We start from the raw sequence: 19,116 nt of genomic DNA on the forward strand, positions 1-19,116 counted from the left end.
TCTTGTAAAGGGCGAAAATAAACGATTTAGGCCATCTGATTTATTATATGTTGAAGTAAACATGAAAATTGCAAAATCTACTTAAGAATTTTTTTGAATTTTTAAATTTGGCATTGATATTCAAAAACTATGTAATGGCACCTTTGATATAAGCTTATATCATATTGAACCTATAATCGCCCTTTAATTGATGTCTTAGATTGATGACAATGTCTGCAATGGTGTTTGCAATGTTGCTGATTTTTCTGGGCATGAAGCACTGAAAAATGCTGATAGTGATGTATGTTTGCTTCATTCTGGCTGCCTGCTCTATGGTTGTCTTGCAGTAGTAGACTATTTCTTGCTTTGATGAAGTAGGAAATGATTAAAACACTAGTGAAGTCACTAGACAATCATCTGGAATAGCTTGATCTAAGATGATATAATGATCTTCATCATCAGTTTTGATGGTGTTTAGATCCATCTCATTTAACTTCTCTGCAGGTACCTGTTCCAGAAATTTTTCTGGAATATCATTGTTAGGTGAGAGGTGTTGTTTTCCTCTTCCCTTTTCAGATTTGTTTTTAGTATCATCTCTTCTAGAGTATCTGCCCTGGCTCTTAGGGGGTTGGGTTGGTTTGGTTTTAGGGGGGTAGATTGTCCTGTTATTTGGTGGGTAGCTTGTCCAGTTCTTGAAGGGGTGGCTTGCCCTGCTCCTTTGTGGTTCATGACTCTTGGGTTTTTCAGCAGATTATGATCTTCCTCTTGTTTCTCTGCGATAAGAAAAGGAGGTGTCACTTTTTCTTCTTAGCCCACTTCTTGCTCTTTCAGCCAAGTTCTTCATTTTCACTTGCTTTTTTTTCTCGTCAGTATTGGGTGGAGAAAGTACAGGGTGAGATTTTCCTGTTTCATTTTCATTAAGTGGAGAAACTACAGGGTGAGACGTTCCTGTTGTATTCTCATTGTCAGGGTTTAGTTTTCCTGATTCTTTAGTCTTGTCAGAATTGTTTGGCCGGCCCAACTAATCTCTATTATGGAGGTGTCACTCTTATCCTTGTCACTTGAGTCATGATTTAAAAATATCTGAAATGAAAAGCAATAATTATATACATGTAATAATATAATTTAGGGAGTAACAAATAAACTGTTGGAAGTTGATGGATAATGTCCAAAAAAAATCTAATTATAACGGCAAATTCATAATATAAATAAAAATTGGCCCTGTATTTAGTTCTATTTAATAATATGGTGTTTGGCAGAAAAGAAAATTTTCTGTTCATTTGTAATGAATGATGTTCATTGGAAATAATTTTGGCTCCGTTCTACAAAAATAAAATTTTATCCTTTTAATTTTGAATTATGTTTAATATGATACATTTGTAAGTGCGAATTGGTGTTAAAAAATACGATAATAAATTTTTGTTTGTTCACACAGATTGTTTTCACTCTAAAAATGTTTAAAAATGCAAGATTAAGGTGGTTTTTAGTGTTATTCTTAGTGCAGTTACAATTGGCACCCATTTAAACAGTCCCACTTGATTTAGTGTACAATTGGGCATTTCTTTGGGAGACAAAAGTTCCCTTGTTTTGCCTAGGTTTTTACATTGATGGGCTAAGGGAAAAAATATGCTACGGAAAAATTGTCTTTCCATGTAGTTTACAGTTCAGGGGTCAAAATTTTTAGGTTGGACATGTTTTCCTTTTATATTCCTCGAATTTTGTCAATTAATAAGAGAAAAAATAGCCGGCAAAATATATAGGTTTGGTTGGCCAAATTATAGAATGGGTTAAATGTCCCACTATGTAATGCTTTATTTGATTGGCAAAATTATGAAAAGGGTAATATGTCCCATGATGTATTTTGTTTTATGACTTTTCCTTATTAAGTTTAGAAGGTTAATTTATTTTTGTTCCAACCTTTGGAGTATGCTTAGAACAGTTAGGGTGAGAAATAAAAAGCAAATTTTTCTTTGACATGGGTGATATGTCTCATTGTCATTAAAATGATGTTTTTATGTTTTGACACAAAAAAAAGTAGGATGAGGATATTATGCTTATAAGAGGCTTAGGAGTTGTGTGGGGGGGGGGGGGGTAGTTTTAACCCCCAAAAAAATATGGCTGACAGGAAATACATAGGAGGGTACAATTCCTAGCCTAGTATTCTTCATGCACCTAGCACTGAAATGAAGGTCCTTTCTAAGTTGTCTATCGAGTAAATAAGAATACATGGGAAACAAGATAATGCATTTTTTTTTAAATTTTATTTTTTACTATCAATGATGGTGTGTAATGTGTATTGATGTTTGTTGGGTTGTTGTTTGGTTTCCTCCATTGCACAGTGGACCAGAAGGTGTCAAAATACATAAATTGGGGGGGTATTTGGTTACTTGGTATTTATATTTTTTTCTTTATATGACTAAAGGGATAGTTTCACGAAGTGTATTTAAAAAAAAATAGTGAACTGTAAGTTTTTTCTATTTTAAATAACGTAGTAGTGCATAATATAAAGTTATTGATTAAAATTAAAAGATTTGACCAGGGATTTTCCTTAAAAAATGAGTTTTTCACTTTTATTTTCAACTTTGTTGCATGTTATATATGGCAAAAACTTTTTTTGTCATAATTACAACTTTAGATAGCATTTGCTAGTTAATAGAACTTCAAACTTTTTATACAACGAAACACACATAACAACAAAGAATGACCAATAAAATATTTAGTATAGTACTTAGAGTAGTGATCTTTTTATATGTCTTAGTAGAATATATTAGGCATTGGATAGATATGATTGTGATAAAGAATTTTAACATTGACAAGACCGAACTTTTTTTATTTGACAATATCTAAAACAGTTAGTGATTTGCAACATAAATTACATGAGAATGGTCTTTTATATATATATATAATATATATGTTGTATGGTTAGTTGGTATTTCCGCGTGAGATAATGTGTATATTGTAAACCAGACGGTTTTCTTTGTTTTTTTAAAAAGAATCTATAGAAAACCTGTCCTATAATGAACCGGACGTTATTTTTTATGTTTTTTAAGTAACTTGTCCCAAGGGTAACCCCTGTTCAATTTTTTTATAACTCTTGTGAAATATGTGAAAAAAGATTCTCTTATATTGGTGTTTTGGCTTTACATATTTGGAAAAAAATAGACCATTCTCATGTAATTTATGTGGCAAATCTCTTAACCTTTATTAGATATTGTCAAATAAAAAAAGTTTGGTCTGGTCAATGTTAAAAATTCTTTAACATATAATCATATCTATCAAATGCCTAATATATTCTACTAAGACTTATAAAAGTTCACTACTCTAAGTACCTTAACTCTTTAAATACACTTCATAGAACTATCCCTTACATACATTAGGGCTTTTAAAAATGATATATTCAAGGTCCAGGTGTATTTCTGAGTGCGTCCAGTGCCTAACAAAGTAGAGTAGGGTCGCATTTTTTAAGGTATTTTTAAGGTATGCTTTTTCTAGAGAGAGAGAGAGGGGACAATGTGTTTATTACACAAGTCCCCAAAGTTTTATAAAATAGTTTTCTTATTCCTTGGCTTTTCAACATTAGGGGGCTTCAGTTAATTTTGATTAGTTGTTTCATTAGGTTGAGTGTTCAAACGTTTCAACCAATAATTATGAAATGAAGTTCTGTAGGTAAAAAGAAATCCGCAAAAAATAAACTAAAACCACATGAAGGAGTGGCCAAAGGTTAATTGTACATTAGAGCAAAGTTGCTTAAAATTTAAAAATATGAAATTGTTCTTTTGGTGTTGAAACTGTAAAATGCAGTTAAGCAGTAATTTAAAAAAAAAATCCGCGAAAAATACACCTAAACCAGATGAAGGAGGGGTTAGAGGTGAATTGTACATAAGAACAAAATTTAATAATAGGAGATTGTTCTTTTGGTGTTGAAACTGTAAAATAAAGTTTAGTAGGTAGTAATTTTCAAAAAAATCCGCGAAAAATACACCCAAAACCACATGAAGGAGTGGTCAGAGGTTAATTGTACATAAAAGCAAAGTTTCTTAAAATTTAAAAATATGAATTTGTTCTTTTGGTGTTGAAACTGTAAAATTAAGTTTAGTAGTAATTGAAAAAAAAATCCGCGAAAATTCCCCCAAAACTGAGTATACACAAATAAGCAAACTTTTAGTTTTTGCATAGATAGACATTTCATGTTTTACATTTTTTTCTCTAAAACCATTAGTTTTTGAGTAAATGAATTTTGAACCGTTTTAGGCAATTCTGGCCCACTGTGCATTGGTGCGATAATTTCTGCCTGAAATACAAAAAAATATTTACAGGGTGGGGTAAATAAGACCGGACAAATTCTAACTTCTAAAGAAATGAACATAAAAGCGTCAATTTTAAAGATTTTATTGAATTTTAAAAACTGGCAAGCAAAATAGGTCTATGACTATTAGATTATTCAATAAAATCGCTGCCAGCTTTAATCACTGCTCTACCCGCCTCCTTAACCGCCGGCAGGTCCAGGTCAAAATGTACCTGTCCAAGCTGGCGTAGTTCTCCTTGATAGTGGCAATGAGGGAGGTCTTTGTGATATGAGCACCTCTATTGGTGCATGCTTCAAGTAGCCCCAGGCCCAAAAGTCCATTGAATTAGAATCAAGCTGCTGGGAGGCCACATTTCCTTAGGAACATGAGTAACTGCAGGATCCAAATTCGCCCAACTTTCAAGCTACCCTTATACACGGAGGCTATTATTTAGACCACAGTTGAGCTAGAACAACGTTCTTTACCTTTTTGGAAATGGCATGAAGTTTCAGCTAGGGTTGTCAGCGCAACCCATAGTCTAAAATGAGGTTTAAGGTTCAATATGGGTCCCTGGAGTCAAGAACCAAGAAATTTTCACGGTTTTTGACTTTTTTTACATCTAAAATCTGCCCCGTATTACTTTGCTGGAGTACTATGGCCAAGCCATTTCAGATAGAGAGCTCTAGTCTTTTCTAGTGTCTTACTTATGTATCTAACAGTATCCCAAGCAAGTTGCATAACTCTACCTCACCTACAGATAGGCTGAGGTCAGATTAAGTGGGCCCTAGTCGAGAATCCAGATTAAACCACAGGTGCATTTGGAATCTGCCTTGTTGAACATATGCGCGGCCAGCTCGTTGTACACGTCCATCTTGGTCCTAAGATTTTTTTGTGCTAAACGGTCATTACCTAAGCTTTTAATAGTGTGGTCAAACGTCCTGATTTTCAAGTAGTTTTGGCGCTATGGCCATTTCAAGTTTGTCCAGTCTTATTTGCCCCACCCTGTATATTATGCATATTATTTTAATGATATTAAATGATTGTTTTATTAGGGGAGAAAAGGTGATGATAGGAGATGTAGGAGACTGATGTGTTGAATATGATGATGGTGATTGTGAGGCACATTGGTTTTATGTCTGAAAAGAAAAGAATTATGGATATGTCCTTATTATGTCCTTATATTATCTGAAAAGGAGAGAAAAAAATATTAAAGCAAAAAATGAGGATTATGTTCTCATTTTTACCATTGTACGTCAAAAGAGTCCTGTTCTTTGTCTTGTTTTGGATCATATGTCAGTACAAACTCTGACATGTTTGCTGTCCCTAAGTGGCCTGTCTGTAGGACTTCTAAAAGTTGCTCTCCTGTTTTTCCTTTCTTGGTCATGCAGTCTATGATCATGTTTTGACCTTCAAGCCAGAAGATTTTGTCAACATGTTGTTGCTTTTGCCTTTGTTTGATTGCAAAGATGTCTCTTCTCAGTCTTGGGTTGGATACAGGTTTGTTTGACCTGACTACTTCATATGTTGAGTAGTTATCCACAACACCAAAGATAGTTATTTTTGTATTGAAACATTCTTCAGCAATCTGTTGAATGCCTATTGCTGAGTTTAGAGCATCCTTGAGAGCAAGAGCTTCTGCTTCAAGTGTGGATTGTGCAGCTTGTTTCAATTTTGCTGATTTCCATGTTATTCGAGCTGCCATGCCTGTTTCTTTATTGGCCAAGAAAATCATGTGGGCTCCAACTGGCTCTTCTTTGTCACTGATGTTTCCAAAGGCAGATCAGAGAAAGACCATATTTCTAGGTCATTAATGTTCTGAAGATCAGGAATGTTTACAGTAATGTTTGTTTTCTGTATGCGCTTGATGCATATTAAGGCTTCTTTAACATCATTTATTGTCCCATTGTGAAACTTGGTGCTAAGGTAGAGAGTGTCATAGCTTAGGTCTGGGCGTGTGGCTCTCACAACCCAGTTGACTTTCTCCATGATCTGTCTCAGAAGTATTGTTTCTTCTGGTGATGAGCAGACTGCGGGTTTGTCTTAGTCCTTTTGAGTCTAGGTTGTGTATGACTTCAATGTTATCCAAATAGTTTTTCTGATCTAGCAGTATTCCATTTTCATTTTGAGTGATGTGAAAACTAGTTTAGGTGAATTCCTTTGACTCTGTTTTTCCTACCACCAGTCCTTCTAGCAGGCTTGGTATGATTGTTGAGTTGAAATGTTCTGTTCCAGCATGCATGAAGTCATCGACATGAATAGCTACAGCACCTTCAATGTTGTCATTCTCTTTGTAGATGTACAGAGCTGTGTCTTGACAAGATTGTTCAAAGCCGTGGTTTATAAATCTGTTGTCTATTTCATCATACCACATTTTTGATGCATCATTTAGACCATAAAGGCACTTGTTTAGTTTCCACAGTATGCCTTTGGTGAATTGAGCTTCTTTAGGTGGTTTTACAAACACATCCCTGTCAAGCTGTCGCCCCTGCAGAAATGCATTGCGGATGTCTGTGGATTGTATGTTCCACTGTTTTAGGGCTGCCATCATCAAGAGAAATCTCATTGATGTTGATTGGACAGTAGGGGAGTCTGAGTGGACATGCTTTCCTCTTCAAATCCCCGAGCTGTGAGTCTGGCTCTGATTTCATTATCCTGTTTTGTTAAGACCCACACTGTTGAAATTGTTTCTTGCCCAACATCTTGAACTTCTTGATATGTTCCAAACTCCTTGAGTTTTTCTAACTCAGCCAGTTGTGCTTCAAGTGCTTCATTGTAATCTCTTTCTTCAGTGCTAACCATGGTTGTAAAGATCTCATCATGGACCCATGTTGCAAGAACACTTTCATGTGTTGTCTTGTAGAATTCTATTTTTGAGGCATCGAAGGATATTTGTTCTCCATTTATATATGTTATACCAGTGTTCATTAACTCCTGATTTTCTGCCTGCATTGCTCCTGACAACTGCTGATGTCCATTTGCCATCAAGTTTCAGTTCAATAAAATCATCTTTCTTAAGTCTGACGGGTGGGGTTTCTTGCGGCTCTTTAGAAGCCTTCTTTTTAGTCTTTTTGGCTTTGGGGGTGTGCTGGGTATTAGTTGATGTTTTGTCATAAGAGTCTTTAGAAGGATTGTTTGTTCCTTCATTTGACAGATGGCCTGAATCTTCAAATTAAGAACTACGCTCTGCTACCATTGAAACAGACAGAAATCATCTTTTGGTACTTGCTTACATGTGGTAGACTGGAGCACCGAAAACCCCCCCCCCCCGCTTAGTTTTGACAAAAATCAAAAATAAGGGGGGGGGGGTCGTTTTTTAATGTCTGGAAAACGGCAAGGAGGAAAAAAGCTCAGCAAGGCAAAGACTTAACCCCCCCCTTAATTTTGAAGAAAATCAAAAATAAGGGGGGGGTAGTTTTTTCACTGTACAACACGCGAGAAAGTTAAGTGAGGTAAATCAAGAAAATCCAGTATACCAGAGGGGAAACCTTATTACAGGGACATTCATGTTTTGGGGCATAATTTCCTTATTTATTGACTGATTTTAGTAATTGATGTATCCCTGAACATTTTCTGTTCAGGGATACATCAATTACTAAAATCAGTCAATAAATAAGGAAATTATGCCTTAAAACATGAATATCCCTGTAATAAGGTTTCCCCTCCGGTATACTGGATTTACTTAATTTACCTCACTCAACTTTATGGCGTGTTGTACAGTGAAAAAACTACCCCCCCCTTATTTTTGATTTTCTTCAAAATTAAGGGGGGGGGTTAAAAACTAACCCCCCCTTATTTTTGATTTTTGTCAAAACTAAGCGGGGTGTTAAAAAAACTACCCCCCCCTTATTTTTGATTTTTGTCAAAACTAAGCGGGGGGTTAAAAAACAACCCCCCCCTTATTTTTTATTTTTGTCAAAACTAAGCGGGGAGGGGGGTTTTCGGTGCTCCGGTCTTCACAGGTAAGCAAGCACCCATCTTTTTATTGATGTAGTCTTCAACACAAGTAATTCCCGCAGCTACCTAACATTCTCTCTGGAATAGTTAAACACAATTAGATATCTATTTATGTAAAGGTTAACCCTTCTATATCAGAAATAGATAGTAAGAGGTTATTAAATTAAAGAGATAGGAATAGTATTAATTTTAATATATTGCCAAAACATAAACTTAAACCAAATATAAACAAAAGATAATATTAACAATAAATCACAGATAGTTTATAACAGGGTAGAATGTTCCTGCTGATGGAGATTTGACAAGCAGTTATATCAAGGGTAGGATGTTCCTTGTATAGAGATGATTTGGCCCTCGGTTGGATAGGTACCTAAAACAATGCATGAAATAGCATATTTCATATAACTTGTACAGACAAGACATGCTGAATCACTCTCTAGTCAAGGTTTTGGAGGTTGACCAGACCCGGATCAGTTTCAGGTACCTTATATTTTGTTAGTTGATAATATTATGTTTTCTTATCTTTATGTCATGTATCATTTGATTACATAATGTTTTTTTTATTTAAGCTACTGGTCTTCAAGAAACAAATATGAAAAAAAAAAACATAACTATAGCTCTTCAGCATATAGAGCCCTATTATATTATATCTGTCTGTTATTTTCTACACCTTTTCTTCCAATTATCCATGTTATTTGTTAAGTTTTTGTTATATTTTTTTATTTCTGTCAGAAATATATGTTTGTTTGTTTTTTATAATGCTAATACCTTAAAACAACATAATATCTCAAAATATTCAGAGAGTCTTGTGAAAATGGATAATTAATTTAAAATGTTTAAAACAGTCCGATGAAAATGGATTTCCAAAATTATATCCTATATGTTGTAAGTTTTTACTTTGGTTTATCATCCACCAGATAGGTAAGTTTGTACGTACGATCTTTATGTATAATCTCAGTTATTCTTTGAAATGTGTATTTTTGTAATATTCATGTAAAACTCCAAAAGTGTGTGTGTATACCTATATGATTATATTGTATGGTTTGTTATTTTGAATATCGTGTGAAATAATGTGTATATTGAAATTAAATCGGACGGTTTTTTAAAATTTTTTAAGAGTATCTATAGAAAACCTGTCCCATGATGAACCGGACGTTATTTTTTATGTTTTTTAAGTAACTATAGAAAACTTGCCCCAAGGGGAATCCCTGTTCAATTTTTTAAAACTCTTGTGAATTATGCGGAAATACATTATCTAATACTGGTGTTTTGACTATACATATTAGGAAAAAAAGACCATTCTCATGTAATTTATGTGGCAAATCACTTTAACTTTTTTTAGAAATTGTCAAATAAAAAAAGTTCTGTCTGGTCAAAGTTTAAAATTCTTTTACACATCATCATATCTATCAAATGCTTAATATATTCTACTAAGACATATAAAAGATCACTACTAAATACACTTTGTGAAACTATCCCAATTTATTCTTGAATAGTGAATACCCCTCCCCATGCCCAAAAAATCTCACATTTAATTTATTTACAGGTTTGAATTAGAAAACCATGAACTTTACTCTGGTTCTCCACAGAAGTTTAGAATGAGTGCAGCACATAAATTTACCTCCAAAGCTTGGCAGGTTAGAGTTACAATATAATTATTACAAAACTTAATAACATGTCAAGAGGAGTAAATTAAGATGTATTATAATATTGAATAAATACAAGACCAAAATCAGCCATAATACGCAAAGATGCAGCAGAATCTACATAAAAAAAATTGTTTTTATGAAACTGATGCCTTTTATTTACTTTTCAATATATAACTACACTTAGGTACTTAAAGGAAGCCTGCAAGAAATACCACGCTTTAAATGCTGAAAAACTGCCCCAAGTAGACCAAATACCCCAAATGTGAAGCCTTCAGCTTCTATAACAAAAAAGTTCTAGGCATTTTAAAATGACATTTTATGTACAATGAAAATTTTGAAAGAATTGCAATGCTCATGTTGAAAACTTTAAAATTAAACTACGTAGCCTAGAAACAAAATTATAAACTTATTTTTGTCATAAATTTAGGTTTCCAGTAACTAATTATATTTTTACAATAAAAATACCCATTTTTATAGTCAAAATCATTAAAAACAAGGATGGCAACATCCATAAAAGCGAAGCACTGAAACGGTAGGACAAACGGACATTAACACTTGTATAGTGTCTAAACTGAATCATCAGAATATAAAAGTATAAGAGTCGAAGCAAAATTGTAAGTAAATTTGTTGAAAAACTGCTTGATACAGGATAATGTTTATGGACATACTTACGTTTTAAGGGCTTGATTATAGAGTTGCTTCGCTTATAATATTGATCTTTGTTGTCCCAGGAATCAATATACCAAAAATCAGATCAAACGGATAATTAGATCACATAAAAATTTGTTTTTAAAAAAGTAGAAAAATCAACATGTTTACAATGGACATACGGACATTCTGGTTATGATTATAGAGTTGCTACGCTTTCTAAATCGTACCTAACTACAACAGGAATCATCATGCAAAGTTTGAAATCGATAGGACAATTCTAACATGCCTAAATTAATGAATAAAAGCTATCTATCTCGGACGGACGTACGGACGGACCGACTCTAACTATAGAAAAGCTTCGCTTTTAAAAATTAAGTTTAACTTGTATTGTACCGAGTGTTCTGTAGCCAATCAGAAGGCTGAATCAGCTTAACAACCAATCACAGCTGAGATTGTATTAGTTTCCCCTTTGTTTCCGCTATGATTTTCGTTTAAAAATGCAATTTAAATCGAATTTTTTTCATAGATTTTGACTATGAAATGTGGTGTTTTTATTGTAAAAATGTAATCAGTTACCAGCAATCTAAGTTTCTGACAAAGATAAGGTTATAATTTTGTGTCTAGGCGACGTAATTTAATATTGTTTTTTATTTTATAAGCATTGGAAATCTTTCAAAAATTTCATTGTACATAAAATACTTTTTTGAAATGCCTAGAACTTTTTTGTTATTGAAGCTTGTGGCAGTCTTTCAGCAGTTAAAGCGTGGTATTTCTTGCAGGCGTCCTTTAATAAAAATTGCCATTTTGTGGTTGGTATTAACTAAGGGGGGGGGGGGGGGCGTAATTACATTTAAACTTAAACCGTGAGCAAAATGGTTTAAATATTGAGCTAGACACTTAAAACTTGGTACATAAGCCTAGTCCTATAGGTACTACATCTAAATGAAAAAAAAACATCAAAATTAATTATTTTTAGGTTAGGTTAGGTAAGAAAAACCCTGCAGAAATGGGCGAAAATGGGTGTTTTTAGGTCTTTTTTGGTTTATTTTGATGTAGAAACTTACCTTTTATTGTTTTATATTAGGTTTTTTCCCTTGAATACACTGTGTCTATACACAAGGACATTATTTAAGATGATTCAGCAAGTCGGGGATCGACAACAGTGGGCTAGGTTGATGGCTCGCAGGAGTAAAGTGCATTTTTTCTAAAGTTTGTGTGTCATTTATTAAATATAGATTTTTTAGTTTTGGACCTAAACTTGCTAAATCATTTTAAATAATGTCCTTATGAATAGACATAGTGTATTCAAGGAAAAAACAATTAATAGTGAGTTTTTACATTAAATTACACCAAAACAGGCCAAAAAAAGGCCTAAAAATCCCATTTCCGCGGAGTTTTCTTACCTAACCTTAAAACATAAAAATTTGAATTTTTTTCATTTAGATGTAGTACCAATAGGACTAGGCTTATGTACCAAGTTTCAAGTGTCTAGCTCAATATTTAGACCATTTTGCTCACGGTTTAAGTTTAAATTTCATTACACCCCCCCCCCCCCCCCCTTTGAAGAAAGAATTTAAATCAAGCCTACCTGCACCTGGACAAATGCAAACTGGAAAAAAATACTTTTAGAGTTATAAATTTATCTTTGTAACATAAATTTCTACGTTGTGGATGGAATTGACTAATATGACGAAAAATTTAAATCGGGTTTTAGGTTCAAGTACTGCAGATCTCCAGAATTCTAGACAGGCTAAGAACAAAAATTACTTTACCAGTTAAAACCATTCACAAAGCAGTAATTTTTGTTAAATAAATATAACTCTAACTCAAAAGGTAAACATTTTCAGATTTTAGATGTCCAGAATCCACCTGAAGGCTTTCAGCACCTGAACGTGGAGCCTGATTTCAAATTTTTCTTTAAATTATTAGTTATTATCTTCCACAAAGAAGCAATGTTTGTTGAATAAGTTTTGTTCTAACTTGAAAAGTAAAAAATATTTTTTAACCTGTCACGAATCCACCTGGAGGCCTGCAGTACTTGAACCTGAATTTTTTTTAAATATAAGGAGGGCTAAAAAATTTTAAAAAAATATTTTTTTATTTAGATGTAGTACCTATTGGACCTGGCTTATGTGCCAAGTTTCAAGAATCTAGTTCATATTTAGACCATTTTGCTCACTGTTTAAGTTCAGATGTCATTTTTATTTATTCACTTCGTTTTATTAGGATCTAGGAAACTTTACTTCTACTGGTAATAAGAAGTTTATTGAAACATTTCATCCTGCTAACTACGAGACATTTGGAAGATTTGTAAATGTAGAGATATTAACCAACCATGGGGACGAACATTTTTGCACCTTAACATCGTTCAGGTACTAAAACGTTAGTTGTGTTATGTGAAACACGTTTCTCAAATACTTTCTTCTTTAGGTACTATAGGGCTTTTGAATATCTACAGGGTGGCCATAATGTACGGATTTACGGAAATGTACGGAATTGTACGGATTTTCAAAAAAGTGCTAAAAAAAATGTTCGGATTGTACGGATTTTTTATTTTGGTGTACGGAAAATCAGTACATTCTATTTTAAAATAAAAAAATTGTAAGGGGGACGTAACTGAAGCTTTTTTGATGCAGGGGGGGGGGGGGGGGGGTTTTCTCAGGAACCACTTGATGAACCGTGTAAATTTTTTAGACTTAAGCTTTTATGGGTATGAACATCTTATGGTTTCAAAGTCAACCCCCTACCCCCACCCCCTAGCCCCACGGGGCTCAAAAACCCCCTAAAAATGAACCTAACCTTAATTTTCTCAGAAACCATTTGACCAATAGAGATGATTTCTTAAACTTAAGCTTTTATGGTTATAAACTAACTTCTAGTTTAAAAGTTACTCCCATGCCGCCAACCCCTAGCCCTCCAGGGCTCAAAAAAACCCTAAAAATGAACCTAACCATAATTTTCTAAGAAACCATTCAACTAATAGAGATGATTTCTTAAACTTATACTTTCATGGTTATAAACTAAATTTTGATTTAGAAGTCACCCCTACTGCCACCAACCCCTAGCCCTCCGGGGATCAAAAAAAACTATAAAAATGAACCTAACCTTTATTTTCTCAAAAACCATTAGACCAATAGAGATGATTTCTAAAACTTAAGCTTTTATGGGTATGAACATCTTATGGTTTCAAAGTCAACCCCCTACCCCCACCCCCTAGCCCTCCGGGGCTCCAAAAAACCCTAAAAATGAACCTAACCATAATTTTCTAAGAAACCATTCAACTAATAGAGATGATTTCTTAAACTTATACTTTCATGGTTATAAACTAAATTTTGATTTAGAAGTCACCCCTACTACCACCAACCCCTAGCCCTCTGGGGATCAAAAAAAACTATAAAAATGAACCTAACCTTTATTTTCTCAAAAACCATTAGACCAATAGAGATGATTTCTAAAACTTAAGCTTTTATGGTTATAAACTAACTTCTAGTTTAGAAGTCACCCCCCTGCTGCCAACCCCTAGCCCTCCAGGGCTCCAAAAAACCCTAAAAATGAACCAAACCTTTATTTTCTCAGTAACCATTTGATCAATAGAGATGATTTCTTAAACTTAAGCTTTTATGGTTATAAACTAACTTCTAGTTTAGAAGTCACCCCCCTGCCGCCAACCCCTAGCCCTCTGGGGCTCCAAAAAACCCTAAAAAACAACCTAACCTTAATTTTCTCAGAAACCATTCGACCAATAGAGATGATTTCTTAAACCTAAGCTTTAATGGTTAAAATCTAAATTTTGGTTTAGAAGTCACCCCCTGCTGCCAACCCCTAGCCCTCCGGGGCTCCAAAAAACCCTAAAAATGAACCTAACCTTTATTTTCTCAGAAACCATTTGACCAATAGAGATGATTTCTTATACTTAAGCTTTTACTCTTATAAACTAACTTCTAGTTTTGTAGTTACCCCCCTGCCGCCAACCACTAGGCCTCCCAGGCTCAAAAAACCCTAAAAATGAACCTAACCTTAATTTTCTCAGTAACCATTTAATCAAGAGAGATGATTTCTTAAACTTAAGCTTTTATGCTTATAAACTAAAGGGTGTGCAAAAAAAATGCGGACATTTTTAAAATTTAGATTGCACGGCTTGTGATAATAGTAGAAAAACGTTATACATATCATTAGAACCGCTATGAAGTCTAGTTTTTGGAAATATAAAAACGATTCCTGTGCAACGTATAATTTAGGAGCTATGTGGTAAAACGTTCCAACTGGCTTAAAACTTGACTTGCAAGTAAATCATTAAAGATTAAAAAAGGGTATGTAAACAAAAATACGTACATTTTTAAAATTCTAATTGCTCAGCTTGTGTTAATGGTAGAAAATTGTTTTGCATACCTATTGAATCGCTATAAACTCTATTTTTTGGAAATATAAGAACCATTCATGTGCTACGTATAAGGGGGGGGGGGGAAGTTTTGCCACTTTCGTGTAAACAGTGTTCTGTGGACTAGGTATTGATTTTAGATTATAGGTTATTTAGGATAAAAGTTTACTTTTGGGTATTAGTTCACGTATATTTAATCATTTTTTAAATAGGCCTCCAGGTTCCGGAGCTCCAGGCCTCCAGGTGGTCTCTGTACAGGTAAAAAAGAAAAAAAAAATATTTTTTTTGAAGAGTTAGAAGTCAACTTATGAAACAAAATATGCATTTTTTCTTCAAATATGTGAATAACATTCAAAAATATGTTGTTTCATATGTTGACTTCAAACTCTTCAAAAAAAAAATTTTTTTTTTATTTTTACCTGTACAGAGACCTAAATAACCTATAATCTAAAATCAATACCTAGTCCACAGAACACTGTTTACGCAAAAGTGGCAAAACTCCCCCCCCCCCCTTAATGAGCTCTGTGGTAGAATGTCCCAACTGACTTAAAACTCAAAAAAAATTTCCACTTTTCTCACATTTATCAATCCTCCTAAAATAAAAATAGCACAAAAGTCGTAATTATATTTCCAAAAAATAGAGCTTATGATGGTTCTAACGATATACATAGCATTTTTATACTATTCACATAAGCCGAGCAGTTTGAATTTTAAAAATGTCGGCACACCCTTTTTTATCTTTAATGATTTACCTGAAAATACCTCTTGGGGGCGAGGTGTTGCCTTAGGCTTGAGTCCTTCAGCTTCCACCTTGGTCCATTCCTCGCTTGTTTGAAAACTGCGGGGAAAAATGTTCATGCGCCCAATGATATCCTAAATATTCAAATTATAATACAGATATTCTGGCAGTTTTATTCTGCTTTCTTATCAGACGTCAAGATATTCTTAGAGAAAGATATTTTTAAGATATTCAGTAGTCTGTCCGGCGATATCCATCTTAGCTAAAATATTAAGTATTTTTAAACAGGGTTATTGGTTTTAAGTTTTCTATCCGGCGGGAGGCATCTCTGCTCTAGATTCCTGATAAAAAGTTTTAAATTGATATTTATTCGATATATTTATGAGATAGAAAGATAGATATGATTATTTATCTCTTTTTCCCTGCATCTGAAAGTGGTTTAAAATTAGTAACAGTTGGTTGACTTGTCTGTGTTCGACCGTGGTGATAGTCTGTCTGTCTGTGCCGCACCTAGTTGTGAGGAACTTGTTTCAGTTGTTTGGTATAAGCTGAGAAAATAAGTTGGAGTTTTTGAAAAACATGTCATTTCTTGCGAATGAAGAGCTATGGTATGACTTAGAAAGTCGCATGGATTTGCTGAAAGAAAGTTTAATTAATAAATCAAGAACTGACGATGTTGAGCTCAAGAGGGAGCTCATCAAGAGGTTATACCACCATGGGTGGTTAGAAACAAATTTGCGCCGCAGTCGTCCTGCCCCTGAGATGTCCGCAGCTGCTCAGGCAGCCAAGTTGGCTGCTGTATTGCAGCAGATCAATCAGCACGAGGAGGAGTGCCGCATAATCTAGATGAATCATCACAAGTTTATTAACTAGTTTAAGTTTATTAAAAAAAAAAATGCTGTCTAGTTTAATAAAGATTGTATCCTTCCTGAAAATAAAATTTTTGTTTTATGTATAGTGACTGAAGTAGTTGGATGTGTGTCTGTGGGTTACTACGAGCAGCCTGAATATAAGCATAAATATGAGTTTTATCGGAGTTTTAAGGTTTTAACTTCACTCTGGTGAAAACAATCTCTGCTCCTGGTTAAGTTTTGTAGCCTAAAAATATATGAATATGCGTTTTTGTCGTGCAAAGTTTGGATATTTTCTTCATTCCGATGAAAATCATCCCTGCCTCTGGTGACTAGTGCCTAAAGTAATTGAATGTGTGTCTGTGGGTTAAAATAGTTATAGATAATTATACGTATAGATATAATATAACCTAGGTATCAATATGTAGGGGTTTTATCATGCAAGTTAAGTTATTTGCTTCATTCCGGTGAGAACAATCCCTGCTCCTGGTTGAGTTTTGCATCCTAAAAGTAGACGTATATGAGTTTTATCATGCGGGTTAGAGTATTTTCTTCACTTTGGTGAAAACGATCTATGCTTCAGGTTAAATTTTACGTGAAGCATCTCTCCTCGATTTCCTATAAGGAGATAAAATATGGATTAAGGTTATTACAATATAAATGTTCTTATCTATCCACCTGGGTTAGGTCTATCTATCATCTATCATTCTATTTCTACCTAAACTCATGTTAAATTTATTCGCTACTTATGTATGTTTTCATTCTTTTCATCTTTTTGGCTACTTATGATTTATTATAGTCCTTCACTTGATTGAGAAGAAAGATATATTTTGTAAAGATTTGAATACTTCCCTTATTCGAAGTACTCAAATCTTTGCGTTTGTTTAACAAATTTTAAAATGCGTCTAATATCGATTTTATTTAATTCTTCTATTTTAAGAAAGAAACTTCCTAGTGTATTTCTTCTGTTTCTAGCAAAGGCAGGACATTGGCATAGAAAGTGTTCCATGCTTTCTATCGTGTCATCTTCCTCGCACTGCTCACACCGGTTCTCGTCTGCCAGTTTCATGTTTTTCAGGTGTTTATTCAGGGTTGTATGTCCAGTCAGTATTTGTGTTATCATGTTCATGTTTCTTTTTGGTTGATTTGCCACCTCTCTCCAGATTTTTGTGTTCACTTTGGGCATCATTAGTTTCGATTGTCTGCAATTACTTAATCCATCCCAGTATTTCTGCCACATTAACATTCCCCAGTTTTTGATTTCAGCTTTTATGTTTGCTTCTGCCATCAGAATGTATGTCCATGTTCCTTGAATTTCCATGTTAGCTCCTTCTCGTGCTTTCCTGTCAGCAATCTCGTTACCATTGTGACCTTGATGTCCTGGAACCCAGTTTATTGTAATCATGTTGTTTTCAGCTAGTCTGTTTACTACCTTTTTTGTTTCTGCTGCCAGGTTTTCTTTTAGTCTGTATTTTCCTAGGGTTTTGATTACTGCTTGATTGTCCATGTAGAATTTTATGCTTCTACCTGTTGTACCTGTGTTGATGAGTGTGAAGGCTGCTTCTTGGATTCCTAATAATTCGGTCTGATACACTGTGGCCAGCGGTCCACTGTTATTACATCCATATATTCTTAGACCTGCTCCACTTATGACATATCCATATCCTGTTTTCTGGTCACTTTTGGAGCCGTCTGTGAAAACCATTATTTCTTCGTTATTCATATTTCCAGGTTTTAACCTCTGCTGGTTTATTGTCTCTCTTTTTTCTATGATGGTTTCAAAGTTTGTTGGTATATTGATTGTGTAGTTCATCTTGTCTCTAGGGGCATGTATTAGTTTTAGGTTCTTTGCCATGTCCATTAGTGTAACAGCATGGCTTTTCTTGCTCAGAAGTTGTCCAGGTTGTACTTTCCAGCTGCCATTTACAGCCAGTCTTTTGTAAGTCACCATGGCTTGTGTTTTTATAAAGATGTCTATTGGTTGAATGCCTAGCAGAACCTCAAGACCAGCTGTGGGCGTTGAGTTCATGGCGTTGGATATTGCCACTAATGCTTTTCGTTGGACTTTCTTCAATATGTTGGTTATCTCAGTTGTGTTGATTGCTGTTATCCATGCAAAACAGCCGTATGTAAGTGTTGGTCTGATGATGCTGCGGTAAAGCCAGCGTCCTATCTTCTGATTGACTCTCCAGGTCCTGTTTAACATACAGTTGCAGTGTAGCCATGTGTTGTTGGCTTTTTCAGCTGCCTTTTCTACGTGTGGTCTCCAGCTCAGGTTGTTTTTTATCGTCACACCTAGGTAGACATATTCAGAGACCCATTGGAGTTTCTGACCGTTCATTGTTATGTCTAGGTATTTAGGTTTCATGCCTTTTCTACAAAAAAGCATGACTTTGGTTTTGGCTGGACTAAAGCTGAGTCCGTGCTCTCTAGCCCATTCTTCTAGTGTGTATATGTCATTCTGTAGGTTTCTCACACAATCTTCTTCTGTTTTACCTACACTGATTACATGTGTGTCATCTGCATAAATATTTCTTTTACAGGGGTGTATTTTTGGAAATCTGAGGTCTAGGTTGTTTTTGGCCATGTTCCATAAATCCACAGATGCCACCCCTCCTTGTGGAGTGCC

The 19,116-nt window shown here is 34.5% G+C and overlaps 1 protein-coding gene across 2 annotated transcripts in view; it reads left to right on the forward strand.

The window, feature by feature from the left end:
• LOC145329084 (uncharacterized) overlaps positions 1-19,116 on the forward strand; it is a 60,432-nt gene that overhangs the window by 18,217 nt on the left and 23,099 nt on the right. Inside the window, exons 4-5 of one of the 2 annotated variants that reach the window (XM_080173107.1) lie at positions 9,766-9,856; positions 12,746-12,891. The exons of the other annotated variant lie outside the window; for it this stretch is intronic. Coding sequence (XP_080029233.1) covers positions 9,766-9,856; positions 12,746-12,891 — 237 coding nt within the window. The remainder of the gene's footprint in view (positions 1-9,765; positions 9,857-12,745; positions 12,892-19,116) is intronic. 2 annotated transcript variants of the gene reach the window in all.

Source organism: Acartia tonsa, chromosome 1 (genome assembly GCF_053477335.1).
Source record: "Acartia tonsa isolate MP-2025a chromosome 1, ASM5347733v1, whole genome shotgun sequence".
Taxonomy (NCBI): domain Eukaryota; kingdom Metazoa; phylum Arthropoda; class Copepoda; order Calanoida; family Acartiidae; genus Acartia; species Acartia tonsa.